General features: G+C 48.1%; 1 protein-coding gene across 1 annotated transcript; it reads left to right on the top strand.

Annotated features, from left to right (window-relative positions):
• Nucleotides 1–8,724: 8,724 nt before the first annotated feature.
• LOC136543331 (uncharacterized) lies at nt 8,725–13,415 on the top strand. Its single transcript, XM_066535806.1, has 4 exons — nt 8,725–9,669; nt 12,424–12,519; nt 12,985–13,077; nt 13,167–13,415. The coding sequence occupies exons 1-4, from the start codon at nt 8,725–8,727 to the stop codon at nt 13,413–13,415; spliced, it is 1,383 nt and encodes a 460-aa protein (XP_066391903.1).
• Nucleotides 13,416–14,134: the final 719 nt, after the last annotated feature.

Below are 14,134 nucleotides of genomic sequence, written 5' to 3'. Positions count from 1 at the left end.
CAAAGCCTTCAAGTCATTGACAATCACTTGCAATTGATAGAACATCTATGGAATGCTCTCATCATCCTTTATTTTGAAGCTTGTCAACTTGTCCTTGAGGATGTACAACTTGGCACTCTTCACCGCTGGTGTGCCCTCATATGTTTTCTCCAATCTCTTCCACACCTCACTACCTCTCTCACAATCCTTGATTTGCTCAAACATCTTGGAATCAATGGTATTGTAGATGGTGTTGAGAGCAATTGTATTGCATTGCTTGTTGGCCTTGTCATTGTCGGTGAGAATGTCCAGATCAAGAATCACAAAGTCACTCTCGGTCACATCCCACACTTGGTCATTGATTAAACCAAGGTACATCTTCATTTTTCTCTTCCAATAGTCATAACATGTAACATCAAAGAACGGTGGTTTGCCCTCCACATGGTTGAACACAATTTGAGCCATCTTTTGACACTAAGGTTGTTAAGCCTTCAATCAACAGTGACCATGGCTCTGATACCACTTTAAAGGTCCTAATATGGCTAGAGGGGTGTGAATAGCCTATTTAAAAATTCTACAAGGCACTAGAGCAATTAATTAGTACAACAAATAGCGTAATACAATTTTGCTCTAGCTCTACAAGGGTTGCAAGCCACCTATCTCAACAATTTTAGTTGCTATGATCACTAGGCACACACAAGAGCTAAGTCACTACTCACTAAGCTAGTGTGCTCTCAAAGACTAACTAAAGAGCCACACTAACCGAACTAACAGGCTCTCAAAGACTAGCTACACTAAAGAGCATGGCAACTAGTTTGCAACAATGTAAAGGAGGGGATATGATGATTATACCACCGAGTAGAGAAATTGAACCAATCACAATGTAGTCAATCCAATCATCGGGAGAAATCTGATCACACAAGAGACACAAGATTTTTCTCCCGAGGTTCATGTGCTTGCTAGCACTCTAGTCCCCATTGTATCGACCAACACTTGGTGGTTTAGTGGCTAAGAGGTGTTGCATGAACCACATCCACACAATTGGACAACGCAAGAACCTACCCACAAGTGAGGTAACTCAATGACACGAGCAATTTACTAGAGCTACCTTGCGGCTCTTCGCCGAGAATGTGCAAGACCCCTCACAATCAATGGAGCCGGCCATGAACAATCACCAACTCATGTCGAAGCTCCTCCGCTGCTCCAAGCCATCTAGGTGGTGGCAACCATCAAGAGAAACAAGAAATTCACTGTCACAACGATCCCCAAGTGCCACTAGATGCAATCACTCAAGCAAATGCCCTTGGAATCACTCCCAATCTCACTATGATGATGAATCAAAGATAGAAATGAGTGGGAGGTGTTTGCTTAGGCTCACAAGGATGTCAAGTATGTTAAAGTGCCAAGAGAGTGAGCCTCAAGCCGGTACCTTCCTATTTATAGAGCCCCAAGACTCAAAGAGCCATTGGGCACTCTCGGGCTGACCGGATGCACTGACCGGACGCGCCCCTACGTCCGTTTGGCCAGCGTCCGGTCGCCCACAACTGTCCACATGTCCCCATTTAAATCTATGCTGCTCGATCTCAACAGTAACTAAACGTTCAATGCCACAGTCATAGGATGACCAGACGCGGCGCTCAGATCAACCGGACTCATGGCCACGGCGCGTCCGATTGAGTCCAATAAGCATCTAGGGAGGATTTTTACTGACTGGACGCATCTAGTCAATGTAGACCTGATGTGCCTGGGCGTCCGGTTCACACACCTCTCTGCTCCACGCTCTAGCGGTGCTAACGCCAGCATGCATCACACTTGACCTGACGCGGCCCCTGCACGTACGATCACAAACACTATGCAGGGTCCGGTTGCCACTGAGCACAGCTTCTCCTCTGCGCCAACTGACCAGACTCAGCACCCGAGTCTGATCCCAGCGTTTGGTCAGTGCAACGCCCCTGACCGAGACCTAGGGTTGAGTACCAGACACGTCCAGTCACCTTCTGACCAGCGTCCGGTCACTACCGCACCGCGCAAAGTCAGTCGGGCACGTGGTGGGCTTGGCGCACGGACACCATCGGTGAAAGCCTCTGGTCTCTGGAGTCTGGCCAGCTAGCTAGCTTCTTGCATCTTCGTCATCATATGTCGACGTGCCGTGTGATCCCACTTGCTCGCGGCAGGAGGCGCTGTACACCATGGCGAGGTGGGCGACGACGAAGCGAGCGACATGCAGCAGGATGCACGAACCATGACGAGCTCTACCGTGAGTCCTGCTGCTGCTCTGCATGAAACGTCGTGGTCTTCTTCCCGCGTGGCACCCCCGAGCACGCGGCGGCCATCGAGGCCCGTGCGCTCATCACCAAGCACACGCGGTGGATCACGAGCACGACAGACAGGGAGCTAGGGACAGCAGGCAGCAACACTTTGTCTTAGTCTTTGTTTGGATACGCATGTATTCATCTCAATCCACATGTGTTGAAGTGGATTGGAGTGGAATTAATGTGGATTGAAGTAAATACACATGTATCCAAATAAGGCCTTAGGGCTTGTTTGGTTGCACACAAATCCACCCCAATCCACATGGTTTGGGAGGGAGGGATTGAGGTGGATTTAACGTGGATTGGGGTGGATTTGTGTGCAGCCAAACAAAGCCTTATTTGGATATAGTTGGATTCACATCAATCCACATGTGTTGGTATGGATTGGAGTAGCGATAATATCCTAACATGGCCTAAACAGAGATAATGTTTCCACGTTCATAGTGTATGCTTAATCAACTTTCTTCGCGAATGCATCTGAGCAAGTGTACGTATTTCATTAAAAAGAGAAGTATTTGCTTAATCAACTTACTATTTTGGCCACTAAATAGCATATCGGTTTATCCTCCACCCTTTATGTTGTTAATCAGCAATAGAATTATCAAAATTATAATTCACGAAGATATACAATGTTGAGGACTTTCTTTCTCAGAGGCTGTTTGAATACAACAATTAAACTTGAATGAACCACATTCTTCACGTAGGATCTTGCTCCATTGTAATATGCTAAATTACTGTCCACAAGGCTTGCATAGTTACCTTAAACAATTGGTATTATACCTACAATAGTGATCAATTTATTTAATATATTCTTCTCTCATTCTAAATTGTGTGACATTTGAGTTTTCCTAGAGTTTTTTCTTGGATTTTTTTCTACATCTTTTACTATAAACATAGATACTATATCAAAATACATAGTAAAAACAATTTATAAAAAAACTAAAATATCTTATAATTTGGAACGGACGAAGTATAGTTACCATGTTCATCAATTGGTCAGGACATAACATCACACAATGGACATATAACTCATATGAGATCATAATATCCCAATAAGCCTTTATTACCATCATTCAAGAATGAATCACAAAGGGAGATGCTAATGCCCGGACGTCCGGACAGAAGCGCGCGTCCGGACGCCCACGCCTCCTCCGTCACGCACGCCCACGGAAACGCCGTGCTCGCTGCTCCTTCTTCCTTCCTCCTTCCTCCCTCTCCACAAGTTCGGACGCCGTGCCTCCTCCCCGCACGCACCGCTACACCCACACACTCCTTTCCCCTGAACTCCCTCCTCTCTTCGCACGGGTAGGACCCACGAGCCATGATGAGGACGTCTGGATGAGCGCGCTTCGTCTGCATGATCCTAGGTGCGCCGCACACCTCTACTGCTAGGCCCCGGCATGCCCCACCCGCCAGCCCTGGCTCACCACGCCCTAGTCCCCGATGCCCGGGCTGTGCCCCATGACTCTCTAGCTCTGAAATATGAAACACTTGGATGCAACATATGTCTGAAGGAGATAAAACATTTGAAACATACACTTGAAATATGTGTGTGAAACAATTGCAGCATCTAGATAAAACACTTTCAGCTTGCAACATAAAAACACTTATTACAACATAGGACTGAAATGGCTAAAACCATTTCAAACATACTTGTTGATGGTCACTAACACCCATTTTAACCATCAACATTCCACCCAAAACCAAGGTAAAATGACATCACAAGTGTCAATTTTTGTTTATAATTCACCTAGTTCCGCTTGTGCTTGGAAAAATTATTTGTATGCAGGAATTTTCACAAAATGTACAAAAGAGGTGCATATAAGGCAAGTGGATCTGGTAGGGGGCCGTGGGCCCACAGGGCCACGTCGGCTAATGCCCCCCTGCCCCTGCCACATCACTGATCCATGGGAGAGCCTCCACACTGCCTCTCTAGCGTTGATCCAACGTCAGTTTGATACGAAGGTGGAGATGGAGCTGCCTTGGATCACTCGGTCCACCGTCATACACTTGAGGAGCTCCAACCGACCTTCTTACCGCCTTACCTGTCAAAGTAATCGACCTATCTGCCATGCAACCGCCTTTGGGAGCCATCCATCACTGTTGGATGGTGAGGCGGTGCAGTGGACGGTCGACCGACGCCCCTTGGTGTCGCCCAATGCCCAAGGCACCCCCACCACCTCACTTGTTTCCTACAAGTACCCTCCTGCCCTCTACACAGTATAAAAGGGGCAGTGGTGCTCGGTGAAAGATCATCCCTCAAGCATTCCATGCTTCCAGCAAGCTCTCAAGAGCAGTAGCTTTAGAAGTAGTAGCTAGCTAGTAGTGATAGAGTTAGAGCAAAGCTCGCCTCGGAGTCTGAAAGAGTCTTCTAGTCTGGTATAGCTCCTTTGTAATCTTTCATTTAGCATTTATTTTATTCAGTACTTTACTTTGTTCAAGTATTTTATTCAGTAATATAGCTTTGCTTAGTTCAAATCCTATCTTGCTCTTGTTCATCGTTAGTGAGGTTAGGTGTTTGTTATTTAGCATTAGCATCATAGTTATCTTAGTGGTTAGTACGTTCATCGTTAGTACTTGTCCTACCGTCTGGTTAGGGTGCTTCGATCTCATTTCACCGGAGCTCGAATTGAAGCAGCGAGTTTATAGATTAAGCGTGGTGCTTAGGCTATATCTTGCCTGCAGGTATGGCTAGATCATTGGATAGATTGTGGTAGTTGGTAGGTGGTGACAGCCCTATCCTTCTCCTATATTCCACCATGTTGGGTCTAGTTATTAAAATGTAGGGCTCATTATGCTTTGTACCTCATTGAATTCAGGGCAGGTACACCCCTCGTACTAAGGACGTTCTGACTATCACTAGTTTATCTTTGTTGCTTATAAGATTAGTTGCTCTACTCTTCCACTCAACCACACTACACTTCTAGCTACCTCTGCTTGTCGTGATATCCCCTTATCTTTTTCCATCCATCATCCACACTACCTTCATCAACCCCATGTTGCTAAACACACCTACCTAGCCTACCTAACCATAGTTCCCAAACACGCCCATCCGCCTTCCTTTGGAAAAATATAAATTCGACACTTGGTTCTCACCAAGCGAAGTGCTACACGATAGTTCTGTGCGCTTGCGGAATCCCCTTTCCTATATACACATATACGAACTGTCAACAATACTTTTGCGACATATATGTGTGAAACATATGCAACATCCAGATCGAAACACTTGCAACATATGTTGGAAACAGATGAAACATTTCGAACAAACGTTTGCAGCATGCCCACTTGCAACACACCTCTGAAATACTTGCAACATATGCAACATCCTGATCTACTTTTGCAACATTCATATAAAACACTTACAGCATACCTCTGAAACATCTAAACAACATAGAGGGAGGGGCCCGGGGCCGGTCAATTCTGACCTCGGGGTGGGAGACGGCGGCGAGCAGCGGCGCGCGAGCACCACCAGCCCAATGCACGCAGGAGGGAGTGGCCTGACCAACAAAGGTGGACACGCGCGATGTGCAGGAGAGAGGAGCGAGCGATGTAGGCTGGGCGCGTGCGATGATAGTACCATCACCAGCACTAGGAGAGGCGGGCGCGCTGTAGAAGGCCGCGGTGGGGCGGAGGCGCGATGGAGAGCGACAAAGGCAGGCGGCTGCGCTCGGGCACGTTGGAGAGGAAGGATGCACTACAGGAAACCGGGATTTTGCCCAGTGCTCAAATCTTTGCCGAGTGCCAAATATCGGGTACTCGGCAAAGGCCACCTTTGCCGAGTGCCGCACTCGGCGAAACTTGGCACTCGGCAAATAGGGCTTTGCCGAGTGTCTGGCATTCGGCAAAATAAGGCACTCGGCAAAGCCAAACTTTGCCCAGTGCCAGACACTCGGCAAAGTTGGGCACTCAGCAAAGAGGCTCCCGGGGATAACGGTACCCAACACCGTCCTCTTTGTCGAGTGCCTTCTGTTTGGCACTCGGTAAAATATTGGCTTTGCCGAGTGCCTAGGGCTAGCACTCGGCAAAATATTCACTTTGCCGAGTGCCAAACCTTGGCACTCGGCAAAATAATTTTTTTGTTTTTTTGCCATCAACTTTTTTTCTTAGATTTGTATTTGTACCATGAACAACATGTTCAAATTTGGCACAATTTCATTGCTATTTGCTATATTTCTTCACTTTATTTCGTTTTCTTGCAATTTTCCAGAAAATGTAGGTTTGAACTGCAGGTGCATCGAATAATAGTTTTGATCCATTCCAAAAATGTTATTCTTGTTTGTTAGTGTCACTTTATGCTAAATCTAGGAACTGTCTCCAAATTTCGATCAACGTGCTCACGGGGCAACGTCGCGAACTTGCATGCGAGTGGTTATTTAATTCTATAAAATTCAAACGAATCCCAAAAATCATGAAACTTGGCGAGATGTCGTGATATCACATGCATATGCGGTGGTAAAAATTTGAAAATGTTTGGAGGACGTCATCATGTATGGTGTTCACAAACCATGTCTTGGTTTGTGAACACCATACATGATGACATCCTCCAAACGTTTTGAAATTTTTACCACCGCATATGCATGTGATATCACGACATCTCGCCAAGTTTCATGATTTTCGGGATTCGTTTGAATTTTATAGAATTAAATAACCACTCGCACGCAAGTTCGCGACGTTGCCCCATGAGCACGTTGATCGAAATTTAGAGACAGTTTCTAGATTTAGCATAAAGTGACACTAACAAACAAGAATAACATTTTTGGAATGGATCAAAACTATTATTCGATGCACCTACAGTTCAAACCTACATTTTCCAAAAAAATTGCAAGAAAACAAAATAAAGTGAAGAAATATAGCAAACAGCAATGAAATTGTGCCAAATTTGAACATGTTGTTCATGGTACAAATACAAATCTAAGAAAAAAAGTTGGTGGCAAAAAACAAAAAAAATTATTTTGCCGAGTGCCAAGGTTTGGCACTCGGCAAAGTGAATATTTTGCCGAGTGCTAGCCCTAGGCACTCGGCAAAGCCAGGACAGGATTTTTTTTTAATTTTTTATTTCACCGAGTGCTAGATCGGGGGCACTCGGCAAAATACTTTCTTCTTTGCCGAGTGCCCCAGATCTGGCACTCGGCAAAGAGGTTTGAAATATAAAAAAACCGGACACACGCACACACACCATGCACACACCACACACGCACACACACGCGCGCCGTAGCCACCGCGCCGCCGTGCCATAGCCATTGCGCCGCCGCCGCCAGAGCCACCGCGCCACCGCCGCCGGCTGCCCGCGCGCCCGCGCGCCTCGGCCCCGCGCCCGCCGCGTCCACGCGGCCGCAGTAGGAAGGAGGAGGTAGGAGGAAGAGGAGGAAGGAAAGGAGGAAGGAGAAGAAGGGGAGGAGGAAGAAGAAGAAAGAGAAGGGAGGAGAGAAGGAGAAGGGGAGAAGAGGAGAAGAGAGGAGAAGAAAGGTGCCGCCTCAGTTCGTCGACCCTCACGCCGTAGCGGTCGTCCCCGTTGTCGTCGCCGGCCCTCGGTCTTCGCATTCTCGCTGGCAAGGTATGCCCTAATGTTAGTATTAGTTAGTAAGTAGTAGTGTTAGTAGTAGTAGTTAATTAGTAGTGTTAGTATTAGTCAGTAAGTCATAGTGACAGTAGTAGTTGTAGTTGTTGTTAATAGTTTTAGTGTTAGTAGTAGTTATTGTTGTATGTATGTGGTTGATGGCCTTCGTGCCTATGTTTGGTATACATGTGGTTGTTGGCCTTCGTGCCAATGTTTTCTGCAGGTTTTGGGAACCTCTCTGTGCAGGGGAGGTGCTGCCAAAATTTTCAATGGAGTCTAACCATTTGCCTTTTCTTTGTAGGACGAGGACCATTGGGAGGCACTCGGCGACCCCGATCGTCTTCGTCAGCGTTGCGGTTCTGCCTGCACCGTGTCGCCTCACCACTGCAGTGACTCGCCACCGCCCCACTAGCCTGACCTCACCGACACCCTAGGTATAACCCATCTTCCATACTTGTATCTCGTGTAACCCCAGTTAGGCGTCTCCCGTCTGAAAGAGATACGGTCGTTGGTATGCAGATCTTTGCATACCAAATTCCGTACCTATTTTGGATTGTCCATGTTTTTTGGACAGCCCGTGGATGCGTAGATGGGTTGGTTTCCGTGGCCTGCTCCTGTCCGAGACAGAGTTTCGGCACCACCTCCTCATTGTTCTCCTGATACACAATCTTCCTACCAGGACGTGTATTGTGAGAACAGTAGGGAGGTGCTGCCAAAATTCTATCTTGGATAGGAGCGGACCATGGAAGCCAACCTCATCTACACATCTTCGGGTGGGATTAGGACCTATCCTTCACCTATTAGATGTATAGTAGGAACGCCTTGTGGATTTACCTGTAGTTTTTATTACTCGCTTACATATGCATGTGTCAGAGGATGGATAACCGTGAGTGGATGTACACGGGCCACGCAAGTATGACCCCAGAATGGATGACCAAGACCAATGCTTTCCTGGAACATGCATTTGGCGAGGCTGCTAAAGGGTCAGCCCGGATGCCGTGTTCGTGCAGCAGATGTGGCAACAAGAAAAGAAAAATTAAGAGGCTCGTGGGGGAAGATCTTATCAAGTATGGATTCACGGCAAACTATACCCGCTGGATCCACCATGGTGAAGCCGATTATATTAGAGAGGAGGTGGTGAGACAGCATCTCGAGGATTATGATGGAGATGGCGGGGTAGCAGACTGGATGGATGACATTCAGCAGGCATGGTTCGGTGAAGGATTGGAGGAGAAGCTAGAGGAAAGCGCAAAGGCGTTCTATGATATGTTGTCTTCAGCGCAGAAGCCCTTGCACGAAAAGACAATGGTATCGCAGCTGGATGCAATTGGATGCATCATGGGGTTGAAGTCGCAGTTTAGCATGAGTCGGGACAACTTCGATGGTATGTTGGCAGTTTTTGGATCCTTGCTTCCGGAGGATCACATCCTGCCAAAGAACTTGTATGAGTCACAGAAACTTCTTCGTGCACTTAAGATGCCGTATGAGCAAATCCATGCTTGTCCAAATGGATGTGTCCTTTTTAGGAAAGATCACGAGGGAGCAACGCACTGTCCAAAGTGCAAATCCTCTAGGTACCTGGAGGTCGACACTAGTGATGGCAAGAAGGACCAGCTGAGTATCCCTATGAAGGTCCTACGATACCTTCCTTTCATACCGAGGATCCAACGGCTATACATGATAGAGGAGTCCGTGAAACAGATGACATGGCACAAAAATGGCAAAAGGTACAATCCGGACAAGATGGTACACCCATCGGATGGCGACGCCTGGACCAATTTTGATGGCATACATTGTGTTAAAGCTGAGGAGGCTCGCAATGTATGTGTAGCATTGGCAACAGATGGGTTCAACCCGTATGGATTGTCCGTGGCCCCATACACTTGTTGGCCCATGTTCATGATACCCCTGAATCTCCCCCCGGTGTCATCTTTCAACCCAAGAACGTATTTTTGTCGCTGATAATTCCTAGACATCCGGGGAACAATATGGGTGTGTTCATGGAGCCTGTGTTCGATGATTTGATCAATGCTTGGGAAAAGGGGGTACTGACATATGACCGAGCTACAGAGAAACTTCACAATGCATGTGTGGTACCACTACTCCCTGCATGACTTCCTAGCATATGGCCTATTCTGCGGGTGGTGTGTTCACGGGAAGTTCCCATGCCCAATATGCAAGGCAGGTGTGAGGTTCACTTGGTTGATGAGTGGTGGCAAGTTTTCTTTGTTCGACCAACATCGTCAGTTCCTCCCCCTTGACCATCCATTCAGACGAGACATCAAGAACTTCACAAAAGGTGTTGAAGTCACCGATCCTGCACCTCAGATGATGACCGTTGCCAAGATCCACGCTAAGATAGAGGCTCTCAAAGTTGATAAAGAGAAAGGTCGTTTTGATGGATATGGTCAGTACCACATGTGGGCTCATAAATTGGGCTTGACTAGGCTTCCCTATTTCAACGATCTTCTTCTTCCACACAACATTGATTTAATGCACATAGAGAAGAATATCGCCGAGGCGCTTTGGGGAACACTCATGGACATAGAAAAGTCAAAGGACAATGTTAAGGCAAGAGTGGACCTGGCAACACTGTGCGATAGACCAAAGCAAGTGATGAAGACTCCCGCGCTTGGCAAGAAATGGAAAAGGACTTCGGTCGATTTCGTTTTGAAGAAGGACCAAAGGAGGGAAGTATGTTAGTGGGTTCAGTCATTAATGTTCCCTGATGGGTATGCGGCAAATCTGAGGAGGGGAGTGAACGTGTCCACTTATCGAGTGTTAGGGATGAAGAGTCATGACTTCCACATATGGATTGAGCGGCTCCTTCCAGCGATGACCAGAGGTTTCGTCCCTGAGCATGTGTGGCGCGTCCTGGTAGAGTTGAGCTATTTCTTCCGCCAACTTTGTGCCAAGGAGCTATCTCAGGCCATGATTGATGACTTAGAGAAAGTGGCACCTGTGTTGCTCTGTAAGATGGAGAAGATCTTCCCACCCGGCTTCTTCCTCTCAATGCAGCATCTGATTTTGCACCTGCCTCACAAAGGCACGAATGGGGGGGCCCATGCAAGCCCGTTGGTGCTATCCAATCGAGAGATGTCTAAAGGTTCTTCGGAAAAAGTGTAGAAATAAAGCTAGAATTGAGGCATCAATGGCAGAGGCATTCATTCTTGAGGAGGTGTCAAACTTCACAACATCATACTATAAGGATAGCCTTCCCAGTGTGCACAATCCAATCCCTCGTTACAACACCGACGAGAGGTCATCAAATCTCAGCCTTTTCAAAGGTCAACTTGGCAGGGCAAGCGCTTCGAGCACCAAGACCTTGTGGAATGATGAGTGGCGCACTATCATGTTGTATGTGTTATTGAACCTTGACAAAGTGAACCCTTATGTGCAGTAAGTTCTCAATGAGCTTGTTACATATGCCATCACTATCGTCTATCTATCCAACCCCCTTGTCTCTTGCTTTTTCAGGGAATTTCTGAATACATACTGGACAGGAAATAGGGATCCTTCCCCTCAAGAACAAGATAGTCTTCTCAAAGATGGTGTGCCCGATTTCATTTCATGGTTTGAAAAGAAGGTACCATCCAATTTACATCATTCCATCTGTGACATCCCACTTTGCTCCTATGAGCGAGTAATGATCTATCCGCCCTCACCTTACAGGCACGCATGGATGTGGAAATGGATGAAGAGTTGAAACAGGTTGTCAAAGGCTTCCCCTATAGGGCCAAGTCATTCACCGTATATGATGTGAATGGCTATCGCTTCCACACAAGAAGCCACGAGCTCAGTCGGCCCAATCGAAAAACCATGAATACTGGAGTTCATACGCCCGGCACCGATGACCGCGACTACTACGGCATAGTCAAAGAAATATACGAGCTCAACTTTGAGCTTCGCGGAGGTCATAAGCTAGTCGTATTCAAATGCCATCAGTTCGATCCCAATGTCACGAGAAGAGCCCCTGAGATTGGACAAGTTGAAATTCGACAAGATTCCCTCTATCAAGGAGACAATGTCTATATTGTGGCTCAACAGGCCACGCAAGTTTATTATCTTCCATGGGCGTGCCAAAAAGATCCCACTCTTGAGGGTTGGTACCTTGCGCAGTTGGTATCACCGCATGGCAAAGTGCCTGTCCCAAACGATGAGGATTACAACTTTGACCCAAACACATATATAGGGGAGTTCTATCAACCCGAGGGGCTAGATGGCATGTTTCACATAGACATGTTTTCGCTGATGGGCATGGAAGTAGACAATGACATTGATGAGGATGATGGAGATGAGGATGATGGAGAAGAGGTGCAAAATGCCACAGACTTAGCACTGCTTGAGCGATTACGGTTTGGCGTTGCCATTGATGACAACGATGGAGATGAGGCGGAAATGTTAGACAATATTGCTAGTGATGACGACACTTGTGATCCGGCCGCTGCCGATCCTGAAGATTATTTCTAATTCATGTAATACTATATTATTATTATTTTCTAGTTATGTTTTGTTCATTTTGCATCTCTATATTTGTCTATATTGTGCTAACTGGTTTACTCTTTGTATTTGTAGGCACTCGACAAAATGCCGGGCGAAAGGCGGACCCAGACTTGCAACTCGCTCTACGCGAGGACGACTCAGGAGGCGGAGGCGGAGGCGGAGGCGGAGGCGAGGAGCCGTCCGGCCCGCCGCCCCTGCGGTCGTCCGAGGAGGGCGGTGCAGTCGTCTGCCGTCCCCCCGCCCGAGGAGGACCGGACGACGACCATTGACGACGAGGACTAGCAGCTGCCCCCCCAGACAGGAGGGGGTGACACTTCCTCTGGGGGGTGGCGAGGGGTTCCACTTCGAGCACCTCATCGGCACCGTACTTGTGTGGGTCCTCGCAGCTCCCAATGCGGCCGATCCCGTTTCAGAGGAGGCCAGTGATTCGTCCCAAGGGCGACAAGTAAGTATCCATTCATTTTGCATCTCTTCTTGTTCATATGCTGAAAACCAAACTGCGGACTAACAATTCTTCTTACTGACTCCTATAGGAACTGGGAACTTGTGTCCGGGGGTGATCATCGGTAGTGCAATGGGATCCTCGGCAGCCTGATCCGCCTGCACTACCCTGGTTTGGTCACCCACGCCTAGGTTGAGTCGCCTTCCTGGACGTGGGACCACTTCAACTCCGTCGTGGATGTCGTGTACGGCACCGTACATGAGCGGATCAGGCGTGAGTTCTGGGTGAGTCTACATCACACTACATTGCTCAATACTATGAAATCATTAGATGTTCTTGAAATAATGAAAGGACACATGATGTCTGTATGCAGGACTTCTTCACATTGGAGGAGGGGCATGACCCCGCCTGGGTGACGAAGGTGCAGGACAGGGCATGTAGGGGCCAAGTCACGGACCTGTACTACGAGGCGAGGCTGCAATGCGACATCAACCACTCGTGCGACGTCCTTGGTCGGTACCCGGGGAAGAGCGAGGCCAGGACCATGACACTCACCAGGGAGCAGTACCTCGCAGTAAGTTATAAAACATTGTTACTGACTCATTCCATGAAGAATAGGTAGCCTTCATTTTATATTCTAACATTTCTAATACAATACTTGATGGCATGCAGATGTGTCCTTCTTGGTGCGCCACCCACAAAGACTGTTGGGCGGCCATCATGGACAAGTGGGTCTCCGTTGAGTGGAGGGAGAGGCACGCCCTCCGTCGGGAGTGCCGCCTGCAGATGGGTGGGCCGGCGCACCACCAAGGCAACCAGCCCCTCAGTTCGTACGCCCAGGCCTGGGTACACGCTACGCACTTATTTATTTATTTGTTCTAACGCTCAATTCTCATTACTTCTAATCGTCTTTGTGTTTTCCTCGCAGTCCCAGTCGCATGATGGTTAGGAATGCAACGAGTTCATGGCGTACGCTATGGCACACAAGGGCAAGGCGACAGCCCCGGACACCGTCTACAACCCGGAGGATGGGCCCGAGGCGTACAGCAACACGAGCGTCCACAGCAAGCTCACCGACTACGCCTCGTCGGCCCGCAAGCGGCATGGGGAGGACTTCGACCCCTCCACCCAGCCCCTTGATAGCGACCTCGTGATGAGGCTCGGAGGAGGGAAGTAGCACGGCCGGTACTGGATGGCCTCCAACATGGTCGACTCGACCTCTGTGCCCAACCTCGCCCAGATCCGAGCACAGAGCATGAGCTCCTCCGTCCCCATTCGACCTCGGCAGGCGAGCACACTGCAGCAGATGGCGGCACTCCAGGTTAGTTCTATTTCATTCGC

This window comes from Miscanthus floridulus, chromosome 3, assembly GCF_019320115.1.
Source record: "Miscanthus floridulus cultivar M001 chromosome 3, ASM1932011v1, whole genome shotgun sequence".
In the NCBI taxonomy this organism is placed as follows: Eukaryota; Viridiplantae; Streptophyta; class Magnoliopsida; order Poales; family Poaceae; genus Miscanthus; species Miscanthus floridulus.
This window is presented reverse-complemented; position numbering and strand designations above follow the sequence as displayed.